Source organism: Delphinus delphis, chromosome 2 (genome assembly GCF_949987515.2).
Source record: "Delphinus delphis chromosome 2, mDelDel1.2, whole genome shotgun sequence".
In the NCBI taxonomy this organism is placed as follows: domain Eukaryota; kingdom Metazoa; phylum Chordata; class Mammalia; order Artiodactyla; family Delphinidae; genus Delphinus; species Delphinus delphis.
In genome coordinates, this window is record NC_082684.1 from 175,192,811 (window position 1) to 175,207,556 (window position 14,746).

The window sequence follows — 14,746 nt, forward strand, 5'->3', positions numbered from 1 at the left end:
TCTATTTTATACATACTAGTGTATACATGTCAATCCCAATCTCCCAGTTCATCCCACCCCACCCCCAACACATTCCCCCTTTCTTTTTAATAATTAAAAGGAAAGCAGCAGGAAAGTCAATGTAAGCTCTGCTAGTAATGTAACTTCAATGTTGTAAACTTTAAAACAAGTGCATTATATTTTCATAGAAATTTATATCTAAGAAATCAGAACTGGAAGGAATCTAATAAGCCCTCTATGTAGCCTCCTTCTCAATGAAGAGTTCATTTTGTATCATCCTTGACACTGGCTCATCTCTGCTTAACCTCCTTCATTAGAAGGAGTCTCCTGCCGCTGGACAGCTCTGTGGAGGACAGTCTCGTCTGGCTCTGCTGAGGACCGTGGGTCTGGGTTCAGATTCTGGCTCTGTCGCAGGCTGTTCTCTTAACCTTTTTAAGCCTCAGTGTTTTGGTGCATAAATGTAGGTACATCCTCGCTGGACTGTTGTAGCAGTTATGTGAGATTATATAGCAAACCTCAGTGTGCTCTCGAGAAGTGTTAGTGATTCCTTCCAAAGGCGGTGAGACAGAGGCTCAATACTAAGCCAGAGTCCGCTGCTTGGAGCGCCTACTTCCCTGCACTAGTTTGCTTCTGATGCCACAGAATTGGGTTAACTTTTCTTCCACGAGCCAGACTTCCAAACTGATGAAGAGCTGTCACGTGTATTCTTCAATTTCCCTTGTGTACGTTGAACATATCCGGGTCTTTCACGCGTTCCTCGTGGGACGTGGTTTTTAGAACCCTTACTCGCTTGTTAACTCACCTCTGGAAATTCTCCAGTTTAATCAGTATCTTTCCAGTGGGATGCCTGAAATATGATTCATTACTCAAAATGCATCAGATAAAAATTTCCAGTGGCGGTAAAATAAGGGATATGTCCTAGTATCTCTCCTATTTTAACATTCTTAATTATTCGGTGGCATTTTTAGGTGAGCTACGCTTGTTCTCCTGCTCTCTAGGAAAATAAGCATATGTAATACAGGTTACTTCTGTCTTTACAGACAGGGAGGTAGAAGAGCACAGTGGGTACGGCAGTGGCTTTGGAGACAGGATGCCTGTGTCAGAGCCCCAGCTCTGCCATGTCCCAGCTGAGTGACTGTGGACAAAGCTAAGCTTGCTGAACCTCCATTTTCTCATCAGTTCAAAAAAAAAAAGAGGAAACGGTAGCATCCACCTCACAGGGTTATTGTGAGAACTATATGACTTAATGCATGCAGATAACTAGAGTGTGGCTGTACAGAGTTAAGTGTTCAGTAAGTGCTAGTTATCATTATGCTTATTGGGAATCACCCTGATACTTTACCACTCCTGCAAAGAAAGTCTGCAGGACAATTATTCTAGAGCCAAAGTCACTACGTTTGTTAGAAAAACTCTTGTTTCTAACTCTGACTTCATAGCTTACAGATGATAGATGAAGCACATCAGCTCGCTTACCAGTCGACCTGGGTCAGTGTTTGTAACCACTCAGCCCTGGAGGTCGTATCAGGAGGGTGTGCTGCTCAAAGTTACATGTACTGCGAACACTGACTTGCTTTTAATGGCTGGGTGGGTGTTCGGGTGCACCTGATGTAAAGGTTTTCCAGGCTAAAATGACTGTGAGGCCGTGGAACAAACCCAGGTTACTTGCTGGGAGGATCCCAGCCCAGGTGCAGGGGCTCCTTTGCACCCCCGTGTGTGGTGTGGTGGCCTTCTCACAGCTCAGTTCCCACCCATGTGTGAAGTTCACATGACGCGTGACACCCGTCTCTGCATAGGGTTCATTTCATGGGTATCAGAAGAGACCAACTATCCGGGCAATTTTAGGGCATATAATCGAGGACCCTGACCCTCAAGGCCTTATGAAAACTCAGCTGAGAAAAAATTACAGAGGATCCCTGAAGGATATGCAGTTCATTCATTCCTAGATACTCTAAACAGTGCTTTCAGAACCATCTGTGGTGAAGGATCATTTGTTTTTTCATTAAAAAACTTTCCAATCTCCTATGGACCAATATTGTATGAAATACAATGGAATTGTCACAGCACTGTCTTGGTATACTAGTTTCTCAATGTATCTGCGATGACACTGAGTAGCCCTGCCTGAACTCTCCCCTTGGAATAAACCATCCGGGAGCCGTAGACTGGGACGGCATCCATCGGCCACCCTGGGACAATGCTTTTTCTCAATTGCACTTTGGTGAAATATCATTGGCCTCTATTGAAGAATCTTATTTTAGAGAGAAAACACTATCAAATGCTCTGCTGTATTATTTTAAGGATATTTCTCAGGATATAAATATTTTGTTCTTTATTCTTTTTTAACTTAATTTTTAACATCTTTATTAGAGTATAATTGCTTTGCAATGGTGTGTCAGTTTCTGCTGCATAACAAAGTGAATCAGCTATACGTATACATATATCCCCATATCCCCTCCGTCTTGCATCTCCCTCCCACCCTCCCTATCCCACCCCTCTAGGTGGTCACAAAGCTCCGATATGATCTCCCTGTGCTATGCGGCTGCTTCCCACTAGCTAGCTATTTTACGTTTGGTAGTGTATATATGTCCATGCCACTCTCTCACTTTGTCCCAGCTTAACCTTACCCTCCCTGTGTCCTCAAGTCCATTCTCTACGTCTGTGTCTTTATTCCTGTCCTGCCCCTAGGTTCTTCATAACCTATTTTTTTTGATTCTATATATATGTGTTAGCATATGGTATTTGTTTTTCTCTTTCTGACTTACTTCACTCTGTATGACAGACTCTAGGTCCATCCACCTCACTACAAATAACTCAATTTCGTTTCTTTTTATGGCTGAGTAATGTTCCATTGTATATATGTGCCACATCTTCTTTATCCATTCATCTGTCGACGGACACTTAGGTTGCTTCCATGTCCTTGCTATTGTAAATAGAGCTGCAGTGAGCATTGTGGTACATGACTCTTTCTGAATTATGGTTTTCTCAGGATATATGCCCAGTAGTGGGATTGCTGGGTTGTATGGTAGTTCTATTTTTTAGTTTTTTAAGGAACCTCCATACTGTTCTCCATAGTGGCTGTATCAATTCACATTCCCACCAACAGTGCAAGAGGGTTCCCTTTTCTCCACACCCTCTCCAGCATTTATTGTTTGTAGATTTTTTGATGATGGCCATTCTGACCGGTGTGAGGTGATACCTCATTGTAGTTTTGATTTGCATTTCTCTAATGATTAGTGATGTTGAGCACCCTTCCATGTGTTTGTTGGCAATCTGTATGTCTTCTTTGGAGAAATGTCTATTTAGGTCTTCTGCCCATTTTTGGATTGGGTTGTTTGTTTTTCTGATATTGAGCTGCATAAGCTGCTGGTGTATTTTGGAGATTAATCCTTTGTCAGTTGCTTCATTTGCAAATATTTTCTCCTTTCTGAGGGTTGTCTTTTCATCTTGTTTATAGTAACCTTTGCTGTGCAAAAGCTTTGAAGTTTCATTAGGTCCCATTTGTTTGTTTTTGTTTTTATTTCCATTTCTCTAGGAGGTGGGTCAAAAAGGATCTTGCTGTGGTTTATGTCATAGAGTGTTCTGCCTATGTTTTCCTCTAAGAGTTTGATAGTTTCTGGCCTTACATTTAGGTCTTTAATCCATTTTGAGTTTATTTTTGTGTATGGTGTTAGGAAGTTTTCTAATTTCATTCTTTTACACGTAGCTGTCCAGGTTTCCCAGCACCACTTATTGAAGAGGCTGTCTTTTCTCCACTGTATATTCTTGCCTCCTTTATCAAAGATAAGGTGACCATATGTGCGTGGGTTTTTCTCTGGGCTTCTATCCTGTTCCACTGATCTATCTTTCTGTTTTTGTGCCAGCACCATACTGTCTTGATCACTGTAGCTTTGTAGTATAGTCTGAAGTCCGGGAGCCTGATTCCTCCAGCTCTGTTTTTCGTTCTCAAGATTGCTTTGACTATTTGGGGTCTTTTGTGTTTCCATACAAGTTGTGCAATTTTTTTGTTCTAGTTCTGTGAAAAATGCCATTGGTAGTTTGACAGGGATTGCACTGAACCTGTAGATTGCTTTGGGCAGTATACTCATTTTCAGTGTTGATTCTTCCAATCCAAGAACACAGTATAACTCTCCATCTGTTTGTATCATCTTTAATTTCTTTCATCAGTAGTTTTCTGCATACAGGTCTTTTGTCTCCTTAGGCAGGTTTATTCCTAGGTATTTTATTCTTTTTGTTGCAATGGTAAATGGGAGTGTTTCCTTAATTTTCTGTTTCAGAATTTTCATTATTAGTGTGTATATAGGAATGCAAGAGATTTCTGTGCATTAATTTTGTATCCTGCTACTCTACCAAATTCACTGATTAGCTCTAGTAGTCTTCCGGTAGCATCTTTAGGATTCTCTAGTACAGTATCATGTCATCAGCATTACTTCTTCTTTTCCGATTTGGATTCCTGTTCTTTTTCTTCTCTGACTGCTGTGGCTAAAACTTCCAAAACTATGTTGAATAAGAGTGGTGAGAGTGGGCAACCTTGTCTTGTTCCTGATCTTAGTGGAAATGCTTTCAGTTTTTCACCATTGAGAATGATGCTGGCTGTGGGTTTGTCATATATGGCCTTTATTATGCTGAGGTAAGTTCCCTTTATGCCTACTTTTTGGAGGGTTTTTATCATAAATGGGTGTTGAATTTTGTCAGAATCCTTGCATTCATGGGATAAATCCCACTTGATCATGGTGTATGATCCTTTTAATGTGCTGATGGATTCTGTTTGCTAGTATTTCTTTTTTTTTTTTTTTACGGTACGCGGGCCTCTCACTGTTGTGGCCTCTCCCTGTTGTGGCCGCCTCTCCCGTTGCGGAGCACAAGCTCCGGACGTGCAGGCTCAGCGACCATGGCTCATGGGCCCAGCCGCTCTGTGGCAGGTGGGATCTTCCTGGACCGGGGCACGAACCCGTGTCCCCTGCATTGGCAGGTTTACTCTCAACCACTGTGCCATCAGGGAAGCCCTAGCCTTTATTTTAAAGTCTATTTTGTCTGATATGAGAATTGCTACTCCAGCGTTCTTTTATTTCCATTTGCATGGAATATCTTTTTCCATCCCGTCACTTTCAGCCTGTATGTGTCCCTAGGTCTGAAGTGCACCTCTTGCAGACAGCACATGTTTCTGTATCTGTTCAGCCAGGCTTTGTTTTGGTTGGAGCATTTAATCCATTTACATCTAAGGTAATTATTGATATGTATGTTCCAATTACCATTTTCTTAATTGTTTTGGGTTTGTTACTGTAGGTCTTTTCTTTCTCTTGTGTTTCCTGCCTAGAGAAGTTCCTTCAGCATTTGTTGTAAAGCTGGTTTGGTGGTGCTGAATTCTGTTAGCTTTTGCTTGTCTGTAAAGGTTTTAATTTCTCCGTCCAATCTGAATGAGATCCTTGCTGGGTAGAGTAATCTGGTTTTTAGGTTCTTCCCTTTCATCACTGTAAATATGTCCTGCCACTCCCTTCTGGCTTGCAGAGTTTCTGCTCAAAGATCAGCTGTTAACCTTATGGGATTCCCTTCTATGTTATTTGTTGCTCTTCCCTTGCTGCTTTTAATTCTTTGTATTTAATTTTTGATAGTTTGATTAACATGTGTCTTGGTATGTTTCTCTTTGGATTTATCCTGTATGGGACTCTCTGTCCTCTTGGAGTTGATTATTTCCTTTCCCATATTAGGGAAGTTTTCAACTATAATCCCTTCACATATTTTCTCAGTCCCTTTCTTTTTCTCCTCTTCTTCTGGGACCCCTGTAATTCGAGTGTTGGTGAGTTTAATGTTGTCCCAGAGGTCTCTGAGACTGTCCTCAATTCATTTCATTCTTTTTTCTTTATTCTGCTCTGTGGTAGTTATTTCCAGTATTTTATCTTCCAGGTCACTTATCCGTTCTTCTGCCTCAGTTATTCTGCTATTGATTCCTTCTAGAGGATTTTTAATTTCATTTATTGTGGTGTACATCATTGTCTGTTTGCTCTTTAGTTCTTCTAGGTCCTTGTTAAATGTTTTTTTGTATTTTCTCCATTCTATTTCCAAGATTTTGGATCATCTTTACTATCATCACTCTGAATTCTTTTTCAGGTAGACTGCCTATTTCCTCTTCATTTGTTCAGTGTCGTGGGTTTTTACCTTCTTCATCTGCTGTGTATTTCTGTCTTCTCATTGCCTAAGTTACTGCGTTTGCGGTCTTCTTTTCACAGGCTGCAGGTTCTGTTTTTGGTGTCTGCTCCAAGTGGCTAAGGTTGGTTCAGTGGGTTGTGTAGGCTCCTAGTGGAGGAGACTGGTGCCTGTGTTCTGGTGGGTGAGGCTGGATCTTGTATTTCTGGTCGACAGGACCGTCCGTGTCCAGTGGTGTGTTTTGGGGTGTCTGTGACCTTATTATGATTTTAGGCAGCCTCTTTGCTAATGGGTGGGGTTGTGTTCCTGTCTTGCTAGTTGTTTGGCATGGCCTGTCCAGCACTGGATCTTGCTGGTCACTGAGTTTAGCTGGGTCTTAGCATTGAGACGGAGATCTCTGGGAGAGCTCTCGCCAATTGATATTACATGGGGCCAGGAGGTCTCTAGTGGACCAGTGTCCTGAACTCGGCTCTCCCACCTCAGAGACTCAGGCCTGACACCCAGCTGGAGCACCAAGACCCTGTCAGCCACACGGCCAGGTATGTGGGGAGAGTCTTGCCTATTGGGAAGTCTGTGGTCTTCTGCCGGCATTCTGTAGGAGTTGTTCCATATGTAGATGTATATCTGATGCATTTGTGGGGAGGAAGGTGATCTCCTCGTCTTACTCCTCCGCCATCTTGAAGGTCCTCCCTGTTCTTTATTCTTAGTGATGCTTCAAGGAACAACTTTCTCTATGGACTTAGTATCAGGAAGGGTTGTGCTTTTTCCAGCAACTGATTCTTTTTACTTACAGTCACTCTGGGTCTTGGTTACTAATTGTAGTTTTCTTACTTCCGAAACCTTAGGGTCTAATTTGTGGTCACTTCTAGCATGTGCAAAGGATTTTATATATTCCTTTTGTTCTCATGTTTACTTCATGCCTGTCTTACTTTCTTAACTTTATTTTTCTTAAATGTTTTTAAAATTTTTGCTGTATTGAAGGTGTACAAGCCTCATAGTAAATAATTTTAAGACTAAGAGACATAAATACATAATGAATGGAGAGCAGAGCACAGTGGAAGTTTTGGTTCTACGATGCAGCCTAAATTTGCCTTATCTTTTAAAGCAGCAGCATACTGTTCGCTTATACAAAGCTCTTCACCATCGAAACTCCTAAAGTTTTTCTGTAGGTACTACAGCTACTAGCTCCCTACTTGATTGAGGTTGATTTTTGAATATCAACGTAGGATTCTGTGATTATTAACTTCTTGTTTCTAGACTTATATTTTAATGTTTGGTGTGATCTGTGCATCCCAACTGCGTATCATCTATAGATCTGATAAGTCCTCTTGTATGACTGCAATAGGACCATATGACATTCACTTTGTAAGTGAATCTTACTTTAGGAAGGGATGCTTCTGAACTCATTCTACAAGGCCAGCATCAGCCTGATACCAAAACCAGACAAAGACACTTTATAAAAATCTACAAACTCATAGAAAAAGAGATCAGCTCTGTGATTACCAGAGGCGGGGGGTGGGGGGGACCTGGATGAAGGTGGTCAAAAAAGGTACAAGCTTCCAGTTATAAGAAGTTATAAGATAAGTAAGTACTAGGAATGCCATGTATAACATGATAAGTATAATCAACACTGCAGCATGTTGTATATGGAAGCTGAGAGTAAATCCCAAGAGCTCTCATCACAAGGAACGTATTTTTTTCTATAATTTTGCGTCTGTATGAGATTATCACAGTAAGTTTAGTGAACATCCATCATTTCATGATGTACGTAAGTCAGATCACACTGTACACCTTAAACTTATCAGTGCTATATGTCGATTATAAGGCCGGAAGAAAAAAGGACAGTGGTGTAAGAGGAGAAAAGGTCCATTTAATATATATATTAATATACGTTAATATTAATATATATGTATAAAATTGATGAAAACTGTTCAATGGCACAGGAGCTGAGAAGCTGAGAAACAGGATCCTATTCCAGGCTCTAAAAGACAATCTTTACTTTCCAGACACATTATAATGTGTAAAAATTTTAAACTGTATTTGTATGAGTCTTGGTTTAAGTGGTAACTTTAACATTATTTAGCCCTCAACAACCAATTCAGCACAACGTCTATAAATGCAATTCCAAAATAAAACACAGATATCACCAAGCAGCCCTCATAAGGCCACCCAACTCTACTCTTCTTGCAGGACATTTGTGAAATCTTCACAAAATAAGCGTGTGCAGACACATAATTTTCCACTCATGAGCTAACCACTGTTTTTCATTAAAATTATTTAAGTCTTAAGTCTTAAGTAATATATCAGAATTAATCAGGAGACTAACAGAGTTCATAATGCAAATGTGGGATACTTGCTAGGTTTTGAGAGCTTTTGTGGAAACAAGTTTCTAAACAGACATAACATTTTTACCATATAGTAATGTTCATTCTGTACATAAAGCTGCAGACAATGACTAGTGTAGAAGGGAAGGGTGAGAGGAGGGCAGAGCACATTTCCCTCCTCTAAGTCCCCCTTCACGCCTCAGTCCGCGCCCTGCTGTGCTGCCCTCTCCCGCTGACTCCACAGCGCCCACTGCCACCTCCTGCCTCGAGTTCCATTTCTACTTCTCTCAGGTAGAGTGTCTTCATCTCCTCCTTTCCTTGTGCACATGGTACCCCGTACCCTTTATCATTCCCTTGTTAACTGTGCAGACATTCACCAGAAAGCTGAAGTGTTTTCAGGTTGTATGTCCGGTTAATGCATGCTATTCTGATGAGGAAATTTGGAGTATGTCCTATTGACTTGCTATACTTTAGTATACTTGCTATACTTTATACTTGCTATACTTTAGTCAAAGATTAAGATTCCAGTAAAATACCATTTACAAGCAGAAGATTTCTCCAGATTAGTCTTTATCCTAAAAGAAAAGCAGCATTTCTAATCATGTGTGTAGATCGCATGTGATACTAATTTATTACCGTAATTGCTATGATATTCACCATAGACAAAGAAAACAAATATTTACCACTGTGGATTCTTAAGTGCTCTTTTAGATGGTGTTTGTATTTGAAAGCTTTTCCACATTCAGTGCACTTGAATTTACGATTACCCCCAGACTGCGTCACATGTCTCTGTAAGAAAGAATTGGTGTTTTATTTATAAAGCAAAAAGGCTTTAGAGATAAAGAACATCCAATCTACTAAAAGTAAGGTTTTGGTGATTCTCAAATTTTAACAGTCACAAAAATCTAACACTAGGAATATTACCAAAAGGAGGTTGATCATGGCAACAGAATTTTGACATAAAGGAAAATCTCCACTTCCTAAAGGATCAGAAGTGTGAAGCAGCACAGCATTAGCACAAACACTACGCATTTCGCTAGGAACTAGAGGCCACGTCGCCTGCAGTCCGATTCACAGATAACGGAACTGCAGTCGAGAACATCCGTCATCTGTCTGTAGCACAGTTACTACGCAGAAGAAAAGGCCGGGCTTTTTCAGCACCGTAGCCTGTCTCTAGTAAGTTTGGTATTTCCAAAATGTACCTTAATCTGATGATTTAGAAAGTACTTCCATGTTTTTCAGCCCAATATGGGTGGTTGCACTAGCTTTCTGCCTGGCTTACCAAGTCCCCACTTCTGTATACTTCGAATCTATCCTGTACCCTCTATTACTCTTACAGAAGCACCACTGGAATTGAACTATTCAACCAATTCTGCTCATAGATTTCTAGAGGATTCCTCTCCACCTCTGAACCCAGATTCTACTACTACAGACGCCAGGTTCATAGCCCCTGAGTTTCCAGGCTTCTTCGCCAGTCCCCTCTCAGGAGCCTAGGTCCCAGTCGTCCAGTGGGTCCCAACCTCCTGCACATGTACTGCTCTTCGCCTCCTCGCTCTGATTTATACTACGCCTTACTTCCTGGCTCTGCTTCCCCTGAATTCTGACAGTTAAGATTCTACCCATCTGTCAAAGGCTCAAGCTCTGCTTGCTGCGTGCTCTCCCTCGCTGGACTCTCCCTTCTTCTGTCCTTCGTACAGGAAGGACAGAGAATGAGCACGTACCATGCTCTCCTTCACCCAAACCCCTGGCTTTGAAACCGAACATACGGTGACAACTCCCAAATGTCTCTCGCTCGACGTCTCCCATCCCCTCAATGCCAGGCCCTCACAGCCGGCCGCTCCCTCGATGGTCCCCACTGGGAAGCAACAGGCCACTGTCAACAGGCCTGCGGTGATGCCTGCATTTCTCTCCTGGAAGAGTCGGCCCTCCCCTCGTGTGTCTCTTACCTCTGTGAATAACCCCCTCATTGATCTGATCATCATTTAAGCCCTGAACTTCGGAGGAATCCCCGATCCCTCTCTTTCCCTCAGACCCTTGTTCAATCCCTCAGCAAGCCACCCTGCACCCACGGTCCCTAACGATGTTGCGTCTGCCACACCGACCACCTCTGGCCTAGACCACAGCCTCTAAGTGGGCTCCCTGCTTCCTTCTTGTCTCTCTCAGTCTACTTTCCACCCAGGAGCCCGAGCTGCCTTAGAATCTAAAGACAAAATGCAGTATCTTTCAGTGGCTTCCCTATCACACTTATTCTCAGAAAGGTCTCCCTACCCTGTAAAAAAAGAAAAAGAAAAACTTTCTATCCTCTTCCTCTTATTTTTTCATCATTCTACCTGCTTGTATAGCTTACATTTCGGTCACCTACTAATACACGCCTTCTACGGGCAGGGACTTGGCTCATCTTTTTCACTATTGTGCCTTTAACACCTACAACAGGCCTCATACAGAATCGAAACTCAGACACTTTTCAAAGGCCAGCAAGGCAGATGGTCTGCCCTTTGGTCCCAACCTAAATTGTTCCCAATTCTGTTTCTCACATTATTACATTTATCACAGCTCCTTTCTGACGTTGGTCTGACTACATACTTCACATATAAAACCGACTACCTTTGCAAAACCCATCGGACAAATCCTCACAGAAAGTGGCCTTCACCCTCGTCAGAGGTCTTACAATTTTATAGCAGCATCTCCTGCCTTCCCCACCAGGTCCATCTGTCCTCTGAAGGTCCCCTCCTTTGACAAGGGCCCTCAGGGTAGACGATGTGGGGCAGCAGAGGCAGGACGGAGCTGCTCCCCAGACATCACCTGGCAGGCCCTTTCCCCAGGGCTTGTCTATAGCATGGTCATGTCGGGACACCAGGGTGGCAAGAGCATGCGTCTGTATTGTCCCTGACAAGACTCGTGCGGGGCAGATGCGAACAGATGGGCTTTGTCTTCCGTGTGTCAGTTTTCTCCCCTCCTGGCGCTCGCTCCACCCCAAGTGCCCTGCGTGGACTGACCCACCTAAGGAGAAGCTTGGTTCTTGCTCCCTGCCTGCCACCCTCCCACACCCCTTATCTTAGTTCGTGAGTGTTGTCCCCAGAGTCCTGAGAAGACAGGCTGACCCTTCTCATCATTCTGTTGCAGTTTTCTGGTTTGGGGTAACTTGTCCTCTAGAGGATCTGTGACTTAGGTGCACACAGAGCAGACTCTCATGCACTCAGGTGGACAGATGTTCACATCCTTGGATATAAGAAACTGGACATAGCCTCAACATACCCTGTGCAGCTGAATATTTACTTGACTTTTAAATCTAGAATTAAGTAGCTAAATTTCATTACTTGCAGTTGATAGTTATCAGGATCTTATAAAAGGACAACTGGCAAAAGCTTCTTTAACTTTAACCTGTACTTAAGTACAGAGCCAACAATTTAAATATAACTTACACTTACAGGATAGTCTTGGTCTGTGCTTCTAGAAATTGAGGCAAAGTGAAACAAGTAGAATAAACCATATGAAAATTGAATCTTCAGATTAAAAATGGTTTAGAGTCTAAACTTTAGATTTTTAGAGGCATGCAGTTTATGTAATCAGTTGTTTTCTCTACACTGAACATTCCAGTAGTATGTATTCTGAAATCCTAAACGTAAGAGAAATATTTGTTATGGTATAAGCAAAACAATTAAATTGAGATGAAAGGGACCTACCTGAAAAAGAAAACTTAGTTACCTCTAACATAGTGTTCATATGTGCTTTTAAAATCAGAAATGACCAGATAATCCAAATGAATAATCACTTTCCTTTCCATAAGGCTGTAGACCAGACACATCCCCTAAATTTTTCAGTATATTAAAACCCTCGCCTTCTGTGGAGGGGTGAGTTCTCAGTGTGGAAATTTCGTGAATGCAGTCATTCCACTTACTTGATCTCTTCCTGATTTGTGGGAGGTCATGTGACGTTCGAGCTGGGTTCTGTACGCAAAGGTGTAACTGCACAGGGAGCAACTGAAGTTGTCTTCGTTCTTTTCATGGCGATATTTAATGTGTTCTTTCAGAGAGGTAAAGCGTTTATATCCTCTGTCACAATATGGGCAGGTGAGTAACTGGGAAAATGCATCTGGTGTTCCTGTAAAAGAAGGATCATATATTTTAAAGTTAAAACGTTAAAAAAATATTGCCAGGACAGACTGTCAAGATGGCGGAAGAGTAAGACGCGGAGATCACCTTCCTCCCCACAGATACACCAGAAATACATCTACACGTGGAACAGCTCCTACAGAACACCTGCTGAACGCTGGCAGAAGACCTCAGACCTCCCAAAAGGCAAGAAACCCCCCATGTACCTGGGTAGGGCAAAAGAAAAAAGGAAAAACAGAGACAAAAGAATAGGGACGGGATCTGCACCAGGGGGAGGGAGCTGTGAAGGAGGTAAGGTTTCCACACACTAGGAAGCCCCTTCGCGGGCGGAGACTGCGAGTGGCGGAGGAGAGCGCAGCCACAGGGGTGCGGAGGGCAAAGCGGGGAGATTCCTGCACAGAGGGTCGGTGCCGACCGGCACTCACCAGCCCGAGAGGCTCGTCTGCTCACCCGCCAGGGCGGGTGGGGCTGGGAGCTGAGGCTCGGGCTTCGGCCGGATCGCAGGGAGAGGACTGGGGTTGGCGGCATGAACACAGCCTGCAGGGGGTTAGTGCGCCACGGCTGGCCGGGAGGGATTCGGGGAAAAGTCTGGACCTGCCAAAGAGGTAAGAGACCATTGTTTCCTGGTGCGCGAGGAGAGGGGATTAAGAGCGCTGCTTAAAGAAGCTCCAGAGACGGGCGTGAGCCGCGGCTAAAAGTGCGGACGCCAGAGACGCTAAGGCTGCTGCCGCCACCAAGAAGCCTGTGTGCGAGCACAGGTTACTATCCACACCTCCCTCCCAGGAGCCTGTGCAGCCCACCACTGCCAGGGTCCCGGGATCCAGGGACAACTCCCCCGGGAGAATGCACGGCGCGCCTCAGGTTGGTGCAACATCCTGCACCAGCGGCCGCAGGCCCGCCCCGCACTCTGTGCCCCTCCCTTCCCCTGGCCTGAGTGAGCCAGAGCCCCCGAATCAGCGGCTCCTTTAACCCCGTCCTGTCTGAGCGAAGAACAGACGCCCTCCAGCGACCTACACGCAGAGGCGGGGCCAAATCCAAAGCTGAGCCCCTGTGAGCTGTGCAAACAAAGAAGGGAAAGGGGAATCTCTCCCAGCTGCCTCAGGAGCAGCGGATTAAATGTCCACCATCAACGTGATGTACCTGCATCTGTGAAATACCTAATTAGACAACATATCATCCCAAATTGAGAAGGTGGACTTTGGGAGCAACTGTAGACTTGGGTTTGGTTTTATGTTTATCTTAGTTTAGTGTTTAGAGCTTGTTATCACTGGGTTTTTTTTTTTTGCGGTACGCAGGCCTCTCACTGTTGTGGCCACTCCGGACGCGCAGGCTCAGCAGCCATGGCTCACGGGCCCAGCCGCTCCGCGGCATGTGGGATCTTCCCAGACCAGGACATGAACCCAAGTCCCCTGCATCAGCAGGCAGACTCTCAACCTCTGCACCACCAGGGAAGCCCACTGGTAGATTTTTTATTGATTTGGTTGCTCTCTTCCTTTTAGATATTTTTCTTTTTCTCTTTTTGTGAGTGTGTATGTGTTTGCTTCTTCGTGTGATTTTGTCTGTACAGCTTTGCTTTACCATTTGTCCTACGGTTCTGTCTGTCTAGTATAGTTTTGAGCACTTGTTATAATTGGGGGATTTGTTTTATGGTTTGGTTGCTCTATTCTTTCTTTCCCCTTTTTTTAAATTACTTTTTAATTCATTTTTAATAATTAAAAACTTCTTATTTTAATAACTTTCTTTTCTTTTTTCTTTTTTTTCCTCCCTTTTCTTCTGAGCTGTGTGGCTGACAGGGTCTTGGTGCTCCAGCTGGGTGTCAGGCCTGTGCCTCTGGGGTGGGAGAGCTGAGTTCAGGACACTGGTCCACCAGAGACCTCCCGGCTTCACATAATATCAGTCAGCGAAAGCTCTCCCAGAGATCTCCATCTCAACGCTAAGACTCAGCTCCACTCAATGACCAGCAATCTCTAGTGCTCGACAGGCCATGCCAAACAACTAGCAAGACAGGAACAACCCAACCCATTAGCAGAGAGGCTGCCTAAAATCGTAAGTAGAGAGGCTGCCTAAAATCGTAAGTCCACAGACACCCCAAAACACACCACTGGACATGGTCCTCCTGCCCAGCAGAAAGACAAGATCCAGCCTCATCCACCAGAACACAGGCACTAGTCC

The 14,746-nt window shown here is 43.7% G+C and overlaps 1 protein-coding gene across 1 annotated transcript in view; it reads right to left on the bottom strand.

The window, feature by feature from the left end:
* Positions 1-14,746, bottom strand: part of ZEB1 (zinc finger E-box binding homeobox 1) — a 193,804-nt gene that overhangs the window by 7,710 nt on the left and 171,348 nt on the right. Inside the window, exons 5-6 of the mRNA XM_060006348.1 lie at positions 12,361-12,563; positions 9,146-9,251 (exon numbers count right to left, since the gene is read on the bottom strand). Of these exons, the coding sequence (XP_059862331.1) occupies positions 9,146-9,251; positions 12,361-12,563 (309 nt within the window). The remainder of the gene's footprint in view (positions 1-9,145; positions 9,252-12,360; positions 12,564-14,746) is intronic.